The following is a 16,606-nucleotide window of genomic DNA, read 5'->3' on the forward strand; positions in this document are numbered from 1 at the left end:
TTTCTCCCTCCCTCCTCCTCTGTAAAAAGAAATAAATAAAATCTTAAAAAAATAAATAAAGTCTGATAAACTGTCACAGCTAAGAGAAGCCCAAGAAGACATGACAACTAACTGTAATGTGGTGTCCTGAATGGGATGTTAGAACAGAAGAACACTAGAGGAAAACTGAAGAAATCAAAATAGAGTATAGATTTCAGTAAAAAAAATAATGTATAAATATTTGTTCATTAATTGTAACAAATTTACCATATTAATATAAGATATTGATAGTAAGGAAACTTTGTGTGGGACATATGAGAACTATCTTTATTAATAATTCTATTACTCTAAAACTGCTCTACAATAAAATGTTTAATTTAAAATGGGGTCTGACTTTTCTTTCCTATCCTTAGAATAGTTTTTTTTTTAACTACTTTACTGTTGTTCAATTAAAGTTGTCTGCATTTACCCCTGACCCCTACCCCCTACCCCAACCAAACCCACCTCCCTCCCTTCCTTCCACCCCCACCCTTGGTTTTGTCCATGTGTCCTTAGAATAGTTTGAATCATCACCCCGTGAGGGTGTTTGGCATGTACTCATTATGATTGATAGGAAATTTTTTTATTTAGGAATGGTTACATTTTAAGATCAGTCAGATTGTTGTCTAGACAATGCCATCAATGGCTAAGCTCAGTCTAGGGGAAATATGGCTGTCACTTACATAGCACAGACAGAGCAGTGGTGGCAGCGATCTGGCTTGATCAAATGGCACCGGTCACAGAATCTTACAGCTATAGGAAAAATAAGGTGGTTAGCATTGATTAGGTCTCAGTGTGATATCCTGTATCTTTCTAGCCTATCTGAATGGCTTGCTGTACACTGATTATAGGTAGTCAAACTCATGTCAAGTTATCAAGTAAAAAACAGATTGCATAAGAGAATTGCGGTGTGTATTTTTTCCTGTTGTACCAATCTTTCTTTTTTTAAATACAAGTGATAGTTTATTTAGAAGTTTACAGAGGTAGAAAAAGTGAGCCAGCTCAGGAAACAATTTACAGAGGCAAAAAAGGGCTCTTTAGAGTTTAGGGGAAAGAGAGAGAGAGAGCACGCACAAGCGCATGTGAGCAAGCACAGGCATGAGCGCTCAAAGGTAACACACACACCTAGGGGAAGAAGATGAGGAAAGGTGTGGGCGTGCTCCAGAGAGAGGGAGAGGGGGTGAAGATAGGGGAGAGAGAAAAGCAGGGGGTGGGGAAAGGCTCAGGCATACTCAAAGAGAGAAAGAAGGAGCATGTTGTATTATATAAATCTTGAAAGTACTTTTTGGGGATGGTGGTAAGGGGAAAATTTTCTTATCTTAGGATAAGATAATATATCTAATTATAACATTTTGTATTATAAAATAAACCATGCTGTCAACTGCTTGAGCGATCTTGGGAAAATCATTTAGCCTCTGTTTACTTCAACTAAAAGTAGGATTCATACTTTATCTTCTGATTCCAGGGGCTTTATTCCATGACATAAATTCATAAAGCATGGTAAATATGTTGGTTCTTATCATTATAACAATTTGAAGAATAGAAGAGACATTCTAGAACAATTACATCAAGTGATCATTTCACAGATAACAGAAGTAAAGACCTGAGTCAAACCAAGTGAATTATACAAGGTCACACACTGAGTGAATGGCAGGGCTGTGACCAGTAGTTTTCCTGAACCCATAGTTCAGGTTCTCTTTACTCTAAGTCTGATAAGTCCTTTCCTCTCTCTTTCCTTTCTTACTTTATTTCCATTACATAAAAGGCATTCACTTTTTAAAATTTTTTTAATCTTTCAATTACAGTTGATATATAATATTATATTACTTTCAGACGTACAACATAGTGATTATATACCTTGCAAGGTGGTCACCCTGACAATTCTAGTACCCACCTGAAACCATACGTAGTTATTACAACATTAATTGACTATATTCCCTGTGCTGTACTTTACATCCTCATGACTATTTTGTAACCTCCAATTTGTACATTCAACTCCTCTGCCCATTTTCTAATCGGATTGCTTGTTTGGTGTTGAGTCATGTGAGTTCTTTACATATTTGGATGGTAACCTCTTGTTGTTGGTTGTCTTTTTGTTTTGTTGGTGGTTTCTTTTGCTGTACAGAAGCTTTTTAGTTTGATATAGTCCTGCCCATTTATTTTTGCCTTTATTTCCCTTGTGTTTGGGGTCAAATCCATAAATTTTTTTCTATGACCAAGGTCCATAATGTAGTACCTATAATTTTTTCTATGCAATTTATTGTGTCTGATGTCTTATTTAGTTCTTTGATTCATTTTGAATTGATTTTTGTAAAAGGGGACAAACTAGTCATTTCATTCTTTTGCATGTTGTTTTCTAAGTTTCCCATCTCCATTTATTGAAGGGGCTTTCTTTTCTCCATTGTATGTTTTTGGCTCTTTTGTCAAAAATTATTTGTCCATATACATGTGGTTTTATTTATGAGCTCTCAATTCTATCCCACTGGTCTGTGTGTGTCTTTTAATGTGAATTGCATTAAATTTGTATATTGCTTTGAGTAATATGGACACTTCAACTATGTTGATTCTTCCAATCCATGAACAGGTAATATCTTTCCATTTCATTGCATCTTTTTCAATCTCTTGTAATAATGCTTTGTAGCTTTCAGTATATAGGTACTTCACATCTTTTCTTAAGTTTATTCCTAGGTATTTTGTTCTTTTGTTGCAATTGCAAAAGGAATTGTTATTTTCATTTCTTTTTCTGAAATTTCATTATTAGTAGTATATAGTAATGCAGTGGATTTTTGCACATTGATTTTGTATCCTGCAACTTCACTGTATTTGTTTATTGTTTTTATGGTTTGGGTTCTGTATATAAAGAATTATGTCATCTGCAAACAGTGACACTTCATTCCTAATTTGGATGCCTATTTCTTTCTCTTGACTGACTGTTTTTAAAGATACAGTCAAAGGTACTGCCCAGTGTAAGCCACCATCATCTCTCACTTAGATGACTGCAATAGTTGCTGCCTATTTTTCACTCTGCTTTTATTCTTTCCCCACGCCTTACATATATTTTCTACACAAGAGACAGGTGATCTATTAAAATGTAAATCAGATCATATCATTCTTCACTTAAAACTTTCAACAGACTTCCAAAACCCTTACAATGAAAATCCCAACTCCTGTTCTGGCTGGTGTGGCTTCATGGGTTGAGTGCCAGCCTGCAAACCAAAAGGTTGCCAGTTTGATTCCTAGTCAGGGCACAGGCCTGGGTTTTGGCCCAGTTGTGTGCCAGGCAACAGATTGATGTCTCTCTCACACACTGATGTTTCCTTCTCTTTCTCTCTCTCTTACCCCTTCTCTCTGAAAATAAATAAGCAAAATCTTTAAATGAAGTCCCAACACCTTAATATGGTCTGCATCATCTGGCCTTAGACTGACTCTTCAACCTTAACTTGTATCACCCTCCTCCAGCCACAGTCGATGTCTGTCTTTTCTTCTAATAATGCAAGCTTGCTTCTTTCCCAGGACCTTTTGTATTTTGCAGTTCCTTTTTATTTTCCAGTCTCAGGTCAAATGACATTTCTTTGGAAAGCCTTCTATTACTCTGTATCCTGGGGGCTGCAAACAAATGCTTCAAGGATCCAGGGAATAGGGTGTAGTGAATAAAGCAGTGCATATTTACCCAAGAAAAATGAAGACATCTCTCCACAAATACTTGCACAAGAATGTTCATAGCAGGTTAACTCATAATATCTAAGCACCAGAAAAAAACACCCAAATATACACTAATGGATGATTAAATAAACAATGATATACTCATACAATGAAATATTACTCAATAATAAAGGAAATGAAATACACAATCATGTGAATAAGTCTGAAAAGCATTATGCTGAATACAATAAGGCAGGCAAAACAGAAAGTACTGTATAAATCCATTTATACAAAATTCTTACAGCAGATAAAACCAATCTGGTATACAAATATCAGAACAGTGGTTGTGTTTAGTGGGATTTACCAGGAAGGAGTATGAGAGAACATTATGGGATGTAGCAATGTTTATAGAAGTTTTTGTTACACAAATGTGTACCTTTAAAGAAACACTGAATGGTACACTTACAACTTGTGCATGTTTTTACATATACATGTATATTTTAGATCCCCCAAATGGTAAAATATTTAGGAAGATTTGTACTGATATCTGCTATTTACCTTAAAATGTACCCAAAATAAGGTGGCTTTATCAATGATGGATTGAGGGATGGGTTTCTTAGCAGATGTGTGATAAAGCAATATAGTAAAATGTTAGTGGTAGACTGCAGTGGTAGGTATACAAATGTTTATTATATAATTTTTTCATCTTAGATGTATGCTTGAAATCTTTTATAATAAAATGTTGAGAAAGACTCCATAGTGTTTTTCAGAAGAGAAGAGAAAAAAGGGGCTAGATTGAGGATATAGATGACTTAAACTTTCTGCTCATCTACCTCTCTAGTTGACTTTGGATGAACTGACCTCCACTCCCGGTTCTTGTGTAGACTGGTAGCTTCTTGGCAATATCAACAAGCATCTGCTTTTGGACCTCAGGTCTCTCTTCATTTTCATAGCGCTCCTTGTCTGTATAGGATAAGTGGAACTGAAAGCAGAAGTAAGAAACAAGACTGTTTTCCAAAGTTCACAAAAATTTTAAAAACAACAAGAATAATTTTATTTTAAAGATTTTATTTTATTTATTTTTAGAGGGGAAGGGACGGAGATAAAGAGGGAAACATTAATATGTGGTTGCCTCTTTCACACCGCCTACTGGGGACCTGGCTTGCAACCCAGGCATGTGCCTTGACTGGGACTCAAACCAGCAATCCCTTTCTTTGCAGGCTGGCACTAAATCCACTGAGTTACACCAGCCAGGGCTAATTATTTTGAAGAAAATATTTGTTACTTATCCTTGAAGCTCAGGTACCTATTAGGCTTATAACTTTCTCTAGATATTTATCTCAATTATCTTATCTGGTTTTTATCTCAATATTCATACTCTGTGTGCTAAGTGGTATTGTTTTATAAATAAAAAAAACTTAGATTAAGTAACTTGAGATTTTTACTCACTCAACTAGTAAGAAGCAAAACTAAGACACAAACCTAGTTCACCTTACTCCAAGACTTGTGCCTTTTCCACTCCATTACACCACAATATGATATTGCATACAGATGTGTGACACCTTGCTGACAGGACCCTACTGATGATTAACATGCTTGTTATTAAGTTGTAAATGTTTTTCATAAGTGACACTTTTGTAGAATCTGCATGAGACTGCTTGTTATATTATCTACATATTCTAAACTTGCAAATGAGTAGAAGTTTAGAAATTTTCACAGTTTAAGAAATTTGGTCCTGGCGGGCATGTCTCAGTGAATTGAGTGCTGGCCTGCAAAGTGAAAAAGAGAAGGATTTGATCTGTGTCCAGACTTTCTGGGTTTAAATCTCATCTCTTCCACTTAATAGTTTAAAAAAATCACTTTTAAAAATCAGACACTCAGTTTAAGTTTATTCATCTATAAAATAGAGGCAATATACCTATTTCACAAGTTGGTGTAAAAGTGCTAGATGGTAATAAGTTATTAAAAGTCTATTTTTGAGACTCAAGATGGTACTGGAGTAAGTGGAAGCTACACTCACCTACTTGTAGGACCAAAGTGGAATTACAAACAAAATATAGAACAATCAACCTGAATAACCAACTGAAGACTAGCAGAACAGAAGTCTTATAACCAAGGATTTACAAATGAAGACACATCAAGCCCTGGCTGGTGTGGCTCAGTGGATTGAGCACTGGCCTGTAAACCAAAGGGTCACTGGCTCAATTCCCCGTCAGGGTACATGCCTCGGTTGCAGGTCGGGTCCTCAGCACAGGGCACACAAAAGGCAACAACACATTGAAATTTCTCTCCCTCTCTTTTTGCCTCCCTTCCTCCCTCTCTAAAAAAAAAAAACAAAATAAAATCTTTTTTAACAATGTCCTCAGGTGAGGATAAAAAAATTAAAGAAAAAATGAAGACACATCAAGACTGCTCCAAAAAGAATGCCCAGGGCCAGTCACAGGCAGCATCTGACATTGGACTGTACCACAGTCCCTCCCAAGAGGCCCAGAACCAACACATCCAGTGGCCAGCTGCAGACAACATTAGGACAGGATCCAATTAGATTCACAAGAGGCATACCCAAAGGCATATGTTGGCAGGCACCAGACTCTACTGAGGAGAGTTCCACATAGTGTGGTCAGTAGCTATACAGCAGCTGGCACACTGTGGTCAGAGTTGATCCTCACAGTTAGCAAGCCTGAAGGTTGAACCCATGCATGTACAGGCCAATAGTAATAAAAACTCAATCACAACAGGAGGGCTCACATAATCCACACAAGGGACATTTCTGGAGCACCCAGCTTAGGTGATCAAGGAGACTGCACCATTGGATCTGACAGGATACCTACTACATAAGGTATCCTGTCAGAGCCACCCTACCAAGACCCCAGAGCAGATCTACCTTGCACATAAAGAAAAATCAGAAAAAGGCAGCCTAAGTGGGGAGACAAAGAAACATGCCCCAAATGGAAGAACAGGAGAAATCTCCAGAAAAAGACCTAAGTAAAATGGAGGCAAGCAATCTACCAGGTATAGAGGTAAAAAAAATGATTAGGATGCTCAAGGAACTTAGTGAGAACTACAACAGCATGAAAAAGGATATGGAACCATAAAAAAGAACAAGTCAGAAACAAAGAATGCTATATCTGAAATGAAAAACACACTAGAAGGAATAAAAAATAGATTGGATAGAGCAGAAAATTAAATCAGTAATTTGGAAGACAAGGTATCAGAAAACACACCATCAGAGCACCAAAAAGAAAAAGGAATATTAAAAATGAGGATAGTTAGAGGAACTTTTGGGACAATGTGAAGTATAACAACAGCTGCATCATAGGGGTACCAGAAGAAGAGAGAGAGCAAGAGATCAAGACCCTGTTTGAAGAAATAATGAGAGAAAATTTCCATTACCTGGTGGAGGAAAAAGACACACAAGTCCAGGAAGTACACAAAGTCCCAAATAAGATGAACCCAAACAGGCCCATACGAAGAAACATCATAATTAAAAGGTGTCTGTTTCTTTTTTATTGAATTAACTGGGGTGACATTGGTTAATAAAATTATATAGGTTTCAGGTATACAATTTTATATAATACATCATCTGTGTATTGTATTGTGTGTTCAGCACCCTAAGTCAAGCATATTATCATTCTTTTGTTGTGAGTTTCAAATACAGGCAAGGCTGTTAGAAGCCAGATTAGTGGTTACCTTTGAAAGGAAGTTGATTGGGAAGGGACATAAAGGATATTTCTTCTCTTTTTATAGCTATTTTTATTATTTACACTATTACAGATGTACTCATTTTCCCCCATTTGCCCACCTCCACCCAGCCCTCATTACCCCTTCCCTTAGACCATCACCACACATCATCATATGTGTCTATGGATTATAAAGAATATTTCTGAGGTGTTAGAAATTCTCAAAATTTAACCTGGATGATGATTATATGGGTGTATATATAGGTAAAAATTCATCAAATTGTAGTCTTTACAGCTTCACTGTTGGAGTAGAATATGCATATTACACATCAATAAGAGTAAAACAATGAAATATTTAAGGTAATTTACTGTATCTAAGTTTAAAATTGGAAATGCATAAAATCAAACACTCAACTTTAAGATACATTTCTAGTGGTACATTTTTATGATATCATGTCATGTTTATGCAAAGTAATAGCTGAGTCCTGCCAAGGCATATGTAGAAATATGTAGGGGCATTTTTGGTTGTTACAATAAATACGGTGCAGTACGAGCATTTAATGGATGGAGGCACAGGGTGCTGAGGATTCTGTAATGAACTGGACAGATGCACAAATCCAATAATTTTCCCAATCAAAAGGCTATAGATCAATGTTATAAAATAGTAACTAAATAATATAAATTTACCAAATAAACAACTAGTTATTTTGTTTCCTTAGAAGAAAATTATACTGACTGACTCAAAAGTATGAAGTTTGTCATAATTACTTTTAACTTTGACAATACTAGCAACTTGGGGCAACACTTTAATTTTGGGGATGTCTTTGGAAATATAACTTTCTGGTGGTTATATTGTTACTGCTTGTATGTGATGAATACCTTATGGTTATTTGACAAGTTGTTTTTTGTTTAGAATCATAGGCCATGCCTGGATGCCCAATTTCGGGAACTAACCAAGCCTTTTTGGGGATTAGAATACAATGAGTGGGCAAATGAAGTTTTGGTGGGGCAATTGGTGATAGAAGAGGATATAGGTGATAGAAAAATTAATATTTTGTCTATTAATTAGGCCCCAAAGACTCACCTTTTCTTTTTACCAAATAAAAATTATGAAGATAGGGAGTGCTGCTCAGAGCTGGGAACTTCAGAGCGTGTCTCCCTCAGAGGCTCCTGTCCAGGATTCAGATGGCCGCGACTGTGAAGAAGGGGAGAGGCAAAGTACTTGCTTCCCTCCTGCATCTCAGGTTAGCACCAACCAAAACAGGAGACTCTTTTGATCAGTCCTTCACAGTTTCAGTGACTCTGCTCTGCTGAGTTTGCTCCTGCAAGGAGGATGGCTTGTTCCACCCAACCTAAACCTGCAGTGTGCTGCTTCTGGAGGAGCTAGAGTTTGAGACTCTAGCAGAGACTAAGTGGTATGGCTCTAGAGTAGTGGCACTCCCTAGCGCCCACTGAGAGACCAACCATGCTGTCCCCACCACCCTCCTGACCCCAGTCAACCTATCTACTGAACTTGCACCTTGTGGAAAAGTCTGTGGGTTGTGGCTGGCCTGGGCCCACATTACAGTTTTTGTTCAGAAGGCTCTAGAGAAAGAGCAAGTCCAGGCAATTTCACTGAAAGGCAGAGTAGCCAACAGATGGAAGTGGACCTCAGAATGCCTTGCACTTTGTATTGATATGTCCCCAGCTCAGAGCTGCAGGAAGCTGACCCTCATACACAGTATGACCTTTCCAATACATATCCAGGCCTAGTAGATACAGTCACAAAGAGTGAGCAGCATGGTAGCTCTCCAGAATGGTAGCCCAAAACACGTTACATACAACATCTGACATTGACCTGCACCAGATCTGGCCCAAGCAGACCCAGAACCAGCACAACAAAAGGTGACCTTCAGACCACACCAGAGCTCTACCCAACTAGCCACACAACTAGCATACTTAAAGGGGGATTTCAGTAGGCACCAGGCCCTGCTGGGCACAGATTCAACTTGTGGGGCAGCCCATGCACAGTGACACATGCACAGTGACAGAGCTCTACCCTTATAATCAAACCACCTGAAATTTAACTCTACCCACATGTGAGTCAACAGCATTTAAGACTCAACTACAACAAGAGGGCAAACTAACACACAAGAAACATTCCAAGAATATCTACCTCAGTTAACAAGAAAGATTTTGCTACTGAGTCCCACAAGACACCTCATCACAAAGCCATGATAAGAGGTTTGGGAATGATAGCAAAACTACCGAATACACAAAGACACACAAAAGGCAGGCAAAATGGGGAGGCAAAGAAACACGCCCCAAATGAAATAACAGGAGAACTCCTCAGAAAAAGAATTAAATGAAATAGAAGCAACCAAGAGACCAGATGCAGAGTTTAAAACAAATGGTTATAAGGACGCTCAAGGAACTTAGGGGAAGAATGGATGATCTCAGTGAGAACTTAAACAAAGAGATTGTAAGCATTAAAAACAACATAGAAACCATAAAAAAGAACCAGTCAGAAATGAAGAACACAATATCTGAAATGAAGAATACATTAGAAGCAGCCCTGGCTGGCGTAGCTCAATGGATTGAGTGCGGGCTGCAAACCAAAGTGTCGCAGGTTCGATTCCCAGTCAGGGTACATGCCTGGGTTGTAGGCCATGACCCCCAGCAACTGCACATTGATGGTTCTCTCTCTCTCTTTCTTCCTCCCTTCCCTCTCTAAAAATAAATACATAAAATCTTTTAAAAAATAAAATAAAATAAAATAAAATAAAATAAAATAAAATAAAAAAGAATACACTAGAAGGCCTCAATAGCAGGTTAGATGAAGCAGAGGATAGGATGAGCGAATCAGAGGAAAAGGTAACAATAACCACCCAAAGAGAATACTTTTAAAAAAAACAGTATTAAGAGAAATAAGGGAAGTCTAAGGGACATCTGGGACAACATCAAGCATAACAACATCCACATCATAGGAATACCAGAAAGAGAAGAGAGAGCAAGGGATAGAAACACTGTTTGAAGAAATAATGGCAGAAAACTTCCTTAACCTGGTGAAGGAAAAAGACACATAAGTCCAGGAAGCACAGAATCACAATCAAGATGAATTCAAACATGCCCACACCAAGACATATAATTAAAACGGCAAAGTATAAGGTCAAAGAGAATTATTATAACAGCAAGAGACAGTTATCTACAAGGGAGCTCCCATAAAACTGTCAGCTGATTTCTCAACAGAAACATTTCAGGCCAAAAGGGATTGGTAAGAAATATTCAAAGAGATGAAAATCAAAGACCTACAATTAAAACTACTCTATGCAATAAGGCTATAATTTAAAATTGAAGGCAAAATAAACAGCTTCCCAGACAAAAAGAAGTTAAAGGAGTGTATTACCATCAAACCAGTACTGCAAGAAATGTTAAAGGGTCTTCTTTAAGAAGAAGAAAAAAAAATAAAGACAGGGAGATCAACATAGTTATAAAGAATAAAACTGCAACAAATAAGTACCTATCAATAATAACTTTAAGTGTAAAGAGATTAAATGCTCTAGTCAAAAGACATAGAGTTACTAAATGAATAAGAAAGCAAGGCCTGTATATATGTTGTCTACAAGAGACCCACTTCAGAATAAAGTATGCTAACAGACTGAAAGGAAAGAGATGTAAAAAAATTTTTCAAAACAAAACAAAAAGCTGCAGTAGCAATACTTATATCAGACAAAATAGACTTCAAAACCAAGGCTGTATCAACAGACAAAGAAAGACCTTACATAATGCTAAAGAGATGGATTCGACAAGAAAATATAACCCTTGTAAACATATATGCACCCAACATAGGAGTACCTAAATATATAAAGAAAATCTTATGGACATAAAGAGAGAGATTGACAGCAATACAATCATAGTAGTGGACTTTTTAACACACCATTTATATCAATGGATAGATCTTCCAGACAAAAATCAACAGGCAAGAGCGATTTTAAATGACACTCCAGCAAATGATCTCATTGATCTTCACAGAACATTTTATCTCACAGCAGCAAAATATACATTCTTATCAAGTGCATGTGGAACATTCTTTAGGATAGACCACTTGTTAGAACACAAAACAAGTCTTAATAAATTCAAGAAGATTGAAATCATACCAAGCATATTTTCTGACCACAATCATATGAAACTAGAAATTAATTACAAAAAAAAAATAAAACAGAAAAACATACAAACATATGAAGGCTAAATAACATAGTACTAAACAATGAATGTGTTAACAATGAGATCAAGGAAGAAATCAAACATTACCTGGAGAAAAATTAAAATGAACACACAACAACCCAAAATCTATGGAACACAGCAAAAAGAGTTCCAAGTAGGGAAATTATAGCATTTCAGGCCTACCTCAAGGAGCAAGAAATCTCAAATAAACAATCTAACCCTACACCTAAAAGAACTAGATAAAAACAACAAAAAAAGCACAGAGTAAGTAGAAGAAAGGAAACAATAAAGATTAGAGTGGAAATGACATAGAGACAAAAATTACAAAAGATTAATGAAATCAAGAGCTGGTTCCTTGAAAAGATAAAAAAAAACCAGACACATCAAGAAAAAAAGAAGATGCAAATAAATAAAATCAGAAATGATGAGGGAGAAGTAACAACTGACACCACAGAAATACAAAGGTTTGTAAGAAAATATTACAAACAACTATATGCCAACAAGTGGGACAATCTGGACAGAATAGATAAATTTATACAAGCATACAATCTTCCAAAACTAAATCAAAATAGACTGATTGCAATTAATTAAATTTAAGCAGTAATAAAAAAATACTTCCAGCAACAAAAGTTTTGGACTGGATAGCTTGAAAGAAGAATTTTGTCAAACATTTGAAAAAGAACACCTATCCTCAAGCTACTCCAAAAAATTCAAGAGGAGGGAAGCCTTCTAAGCTCATTTAATCATGTTATCTGTGAACAGAGATAATTTTATTTCTTCCTGTCAAATTTAGATGATTTTTTTTTCTTGCTTACTATACAAAGTGTTTCTCCCTCTTCCATTTTTGGGGGGAAATTTTGAGAAAAATTTGTGTTAATTCTTCTTTAAATGTTTGTTATTTACCTGTGAAATCATCTGGTCCTGGTCTTTTTTCTTTATAGATTTTTAATTAATATTATCTCTTAACTTATTATACTTATCTTCAGACATTTTATTTGTTCTTGGTTTAGCTGTAGTAGTTTGTGTGTTTCTAGGAATTTGCCCATATCATCTAGATTATTTTATTTCTTGACACATAATTCTTCATAATACTTTCTTATAATTATTTCTGTTTATGTAAAGTCTGTACTAATGCCCCACTTTTCTTTCTAATAGTAATAATTTGTGTCTTCTCTCCTTCTCTCCCTCTCTCTGTCAGTCAAGCTCAAGTTTTGCCAATTTAGTTGATCTTTTCAAAATCCTACTTTTGGTTTTATTGATTGCCTCTATTGTATTCTATTTTTATTTAGTTTATCTCTGCTTTAATCCTTATTCTTTACTCTGCTAACTTTGGGTTTAGGTTGCTCTTCATTTTTTGATTCTTTAAGGTGTAAAGTATATTGCATTGATATATTAGTCCTTTTAATTTTTTGAAAAGATTCTATTTCTTTATTTTTAGAGAAGGGAAGGGAGGGAGAAAGGGAGACAAAGATCAATGTGTGTTTGCCTCTAACATGCCCCCTATTGGGGACCTGGCCTGCAATCCAGGCATGTACCCTGACAGGGAATTGAACCAGCAACCCTTTGGTTCATGGGCCAGCACTCAATCCACTGAGCCACACTAGCCAGGGCAATATATTACTCCTTTTTTATAACATAGGTATTTATAGGTTGTTGTCATTTTTTAAATTTTAATTTTTACTGTTGTTCAACTACAGTTGTCTCCATTTTCTCCACCCCACTCACCCCACCTCCCACCCTCAATCCTACCCCTCTTTGGCTTTGTCCATGGGTCCTTTATACATGTTCACTGACCACCCTTCCCCTTCTTTCCCCCATTATCCCCCTCCTCCTCCCCCTCCCCCTCTAGTTACTGTCACTTTGTTCTTTATTTCAATGTCTTTAGTTGTATTTTGCTTGCTTGTTGTTTTGTTGATTAGGTTCCACTTATAGGTAACATCATATGGTATTTGTCTTTCACCATCTGGATTATTTAACTTAGCATAATGTTCTCCAGATACATCCATGCTGTCGTGAAGAGCAGGAGCTCCTTCTTTCTTTCTGCTGCGTAGTATACCACTGCGTAAATGTACCATATTTTTTGGCCCAGTCATTTACTGATGGGCACTTAGGTTGCCTCCAACACTTGCTTATTGCAAATTGTACTGCTATGAACATGGGGGTGCATAGGTTCTTTTGATTTGGTGTTTCAGGATTCTTAGGGCATAATCCCAGCAGTGGAATTGTCAGGTCAAAAGGCAATTCCATTTTTAGTTTTCTGAGGAAATCCTTACTGTTTTCCACAGTGGCTGCACCAGTCTGCATTCCCACCAACAGTAGACTAGGATTCCCTTTTCTCCACAACCTGGCCAGCATATGTTGTTTGTTGATTTGCTTATGATGGCCATTCTGACCCATGCAAAGTGGTATCTCATTGCGGTTTTAATTTCCATCTATCTGATGGCTAGTAATGCTGAGCATCCTTTACATGCCTCTGGGCCCTCTGTGTGTCCTCCTTGAAGTGGCTATTCAGGTCCTTCACCCATTTTTTAATTGGATTGTTTATCTTCCTGGAGTGGAGTCATATGGGTTCTTTATATATTTTGGAGATCAAACCCTGGTCCAAGGTATCATTTGCAAATATATTTTTCCATATGGTTGGTTCCCTTTTCATTTTGCTGATATTTTCTTTGGCCATACAGAAGCTTTTTATTTTGACCAAGTCCCACTTGTTTATTCTTTCCTTTATGCCCCTTGCTGTAAGGGACATATCGGTGAAAATATTGCTATGTGGAATATCTGAGATTTTCCTGCCTATGTTTTCCTCTAGGACTTTAATGGTGTTGCGACTTATATTTAAGTCTTTTAACCATCTTGAGTTTATTTTTGTGTATGGTGTAAGTTGGTTGAGTTTCATTTTTCTGCATGTCCAGATCTTCCAACACCATTTGTTGAAGAGGCTATTTTTACTCCTTTTTATGCCCCTGCTCTCTCTGTTGAATATTAATTGTTCATAGAGATCTGGGTTTATTTCTGGGCTCTCTATTCTGTTCCATTGATCTACATATCTGTTCGTATGCCAGTACCAGACTTTTGATTACAGTGGCCTTATAATAGAGTTTGATATCGGGTATTGTGATCATATCATTATCACGGTGATTAGTGGCACAATGAATATAAGAGTGTCGATATCTCTTTGAGATACAGACTTCATTTCTTTTAGATATATACCCTGAAGTGGCATTGCTGGATGATATGGTAACTCTACTGTTAATATTTTGAGGAACAACTATTCTGTTTTCCATAGTGGCAGCAACAATTTACATGCCCACCAAGAGTGCTAAAGGATTCCATTTTCTCCACATCCTCGCCAACACTTCTTATGTTTTGACTTTTTGATAATAGCCATTCTGACAGTTGTTAGGTGATCTCTCTGGTTTGATTTGCATTTTGCTGATAATTTGCATTTTCCCTGTGTCTAGCACCTTTTCATATACCTGTTGGCTAGTCATATGTCTTCTTTCAAAAAATGTTTATTTGGGTCTTTTGGTCATTTTTAAATTGGGTTGCTAGTTTTGTGGGGTGTTTTTTTATATATATATTGAGTTGTTGAGTTCCATACAAGGCCTGTCCAGAAGGTATCCAGCCACATAATATGAAAAATAGACATTTATTGAAGAAGATACAAGAAACATTGCACATAGGACAATGACACCTTCAAAGTAGGCACCTTGGGACCTCACATAGTGCTCCCAATCACCATCAGCTGTCCCCTCATATTTTTCTGAACCTCATTAATGGTCTGAAATCTCTCTTTTCAAAGGTGGTTTTAGTTTTGGGAAAAGTCAGAAGTCACAGGGCACTAAATCTGGGCTGTAGGATGCTGAGTCACCAGAGTGACTTGATGTATCACAAAAAACTCTGCACAAGATATGATGCATGAATGGGTGCATTGTCATGATGAAGCTGCCAATTAGCAGTTGCCCATAGTTGCAGCCTTCTGAATCATTTGAATAGTTTCTGTGGAGGAATGTTCAAGCTTAATGCAAAAAATGATACAGATTCATTACTCTACTTGCTCAGTCATTTTGAATGCAATTGCCACACAGTACACATGCTCACTCAATGGTGTCTACCACCCCCACTGACTAGGTACAGTGAAGTTGTCCTTGTTTATACATGCACATTCCAGTCCATTCTCCTTGGCTGCCAGTTTACATTGATGTCACTCATACCATTCTTGTTATATTAACAACAGCTGGAGTTTTTCTGGACAGTATACATCTTGGATAATAATCCCTTTGCAAGTATAAAGTTTGCAAATATTTTCTCTCATTCCATATATTGCAATGTCATTGTGTTGATTGTTTCCATTGCTGTGCAAACAGTTTTTAGTTAAATGTAGTTGCACTCGTTTATTTTTGGTTTGGTTGCATACTTCTGGTGTCAAAACCAAAAATAAAAAAATCATGCCAAGACCAATTTCAGGTAGGTTTTCTTCGTTTTCTTCCAGGAATTTCATGGTTTGAGGTTTTATGTTTAAATAGTTTTATTCCATTTTAAATTATTTTTGAATGGTGTAAAATAAAGGTCCAATTTCATTCTTTTTTGTACAGATATCCAGTGTTTCCACCAACATTTACTAAAGAGATTATTATTATTCCATTGTGTATTCTTGGCAACTTGTTGAAGATTAGTTGACTATATATGCATGGGTTTATTTCTGGGCTCTTGATTCTGTTCCATTTATCTATGTGTCTGTTTTTATATCAGCAATATACTGTTTTGATTATTATACCTTTATAACATGATTTGAAATCAGGAAGTATGATACCTCCAGCTTCCATAAATCCACAGGCTCACAGAGCTACAGAGGCTCTGGGGTCTGAGGCATGGGCTCCATTGACTTAGGCACATGCACTTGCAGAGCAGTAATGGAACTAGAGTCCAAAGAGCAGCTATATGTGGTATATAGATGAGTCTGATATGGTGGTGACTCGGGTCTTAAGTTTGAATACTTGTGGAGAAGCTGTGGTAATGGATTCTAGAGCACAGGTGCATATACTTCAGCAGTACTCCAGTTT

The 16,606-nt window shown here is 36.8% G+C and overlaps 1 protein-coding gene across 1 annotated transcript in view; it reads right to left on the reverse strand.

Annotated features, from left to right (window-relative positions):
• The window catches only part of ZDHHC15 (zinc finger DHHC-type palmitoyltransferase 15), an 84,590-nt gene that overhangs the window by 38,156 nt on the left and 29,828 nt on the right, over nt 1–16,606 (reverse strand). The window contains exons 4-5 of the mRNA XM_045839425.1: nt 4,522–4,642; nt 702–771 (exon numbers count right to left, since the gene is read on the reverse strand). Coding sequence (XP_045695381.1) covers nt 702–771; nt 4,522–4,642 — 191 coding nt within the window. The remainder of the gene's footprint in view (nt 1–701; nt 772–4,521; nt 4,643–16,606) is intronic.

Source organism: Phyllostomus hastatus, unplaced genomic scaffold (assembly GCF_019186645.2).
Source record: "Phyllostomus hastatus isolate PE091 unplaced genomic scaffold, TTU_PhHast_1.1 phas_contig_30, whole genome shotgun sequence".
Taxonomy (NCBI): domain Eukaryota; kingdom Metazoa; phylum Chordata; class Mammalia; order Chiroptera; family Phyllostomidae; genus Phyllostomus; species Phyllostomus hastatus.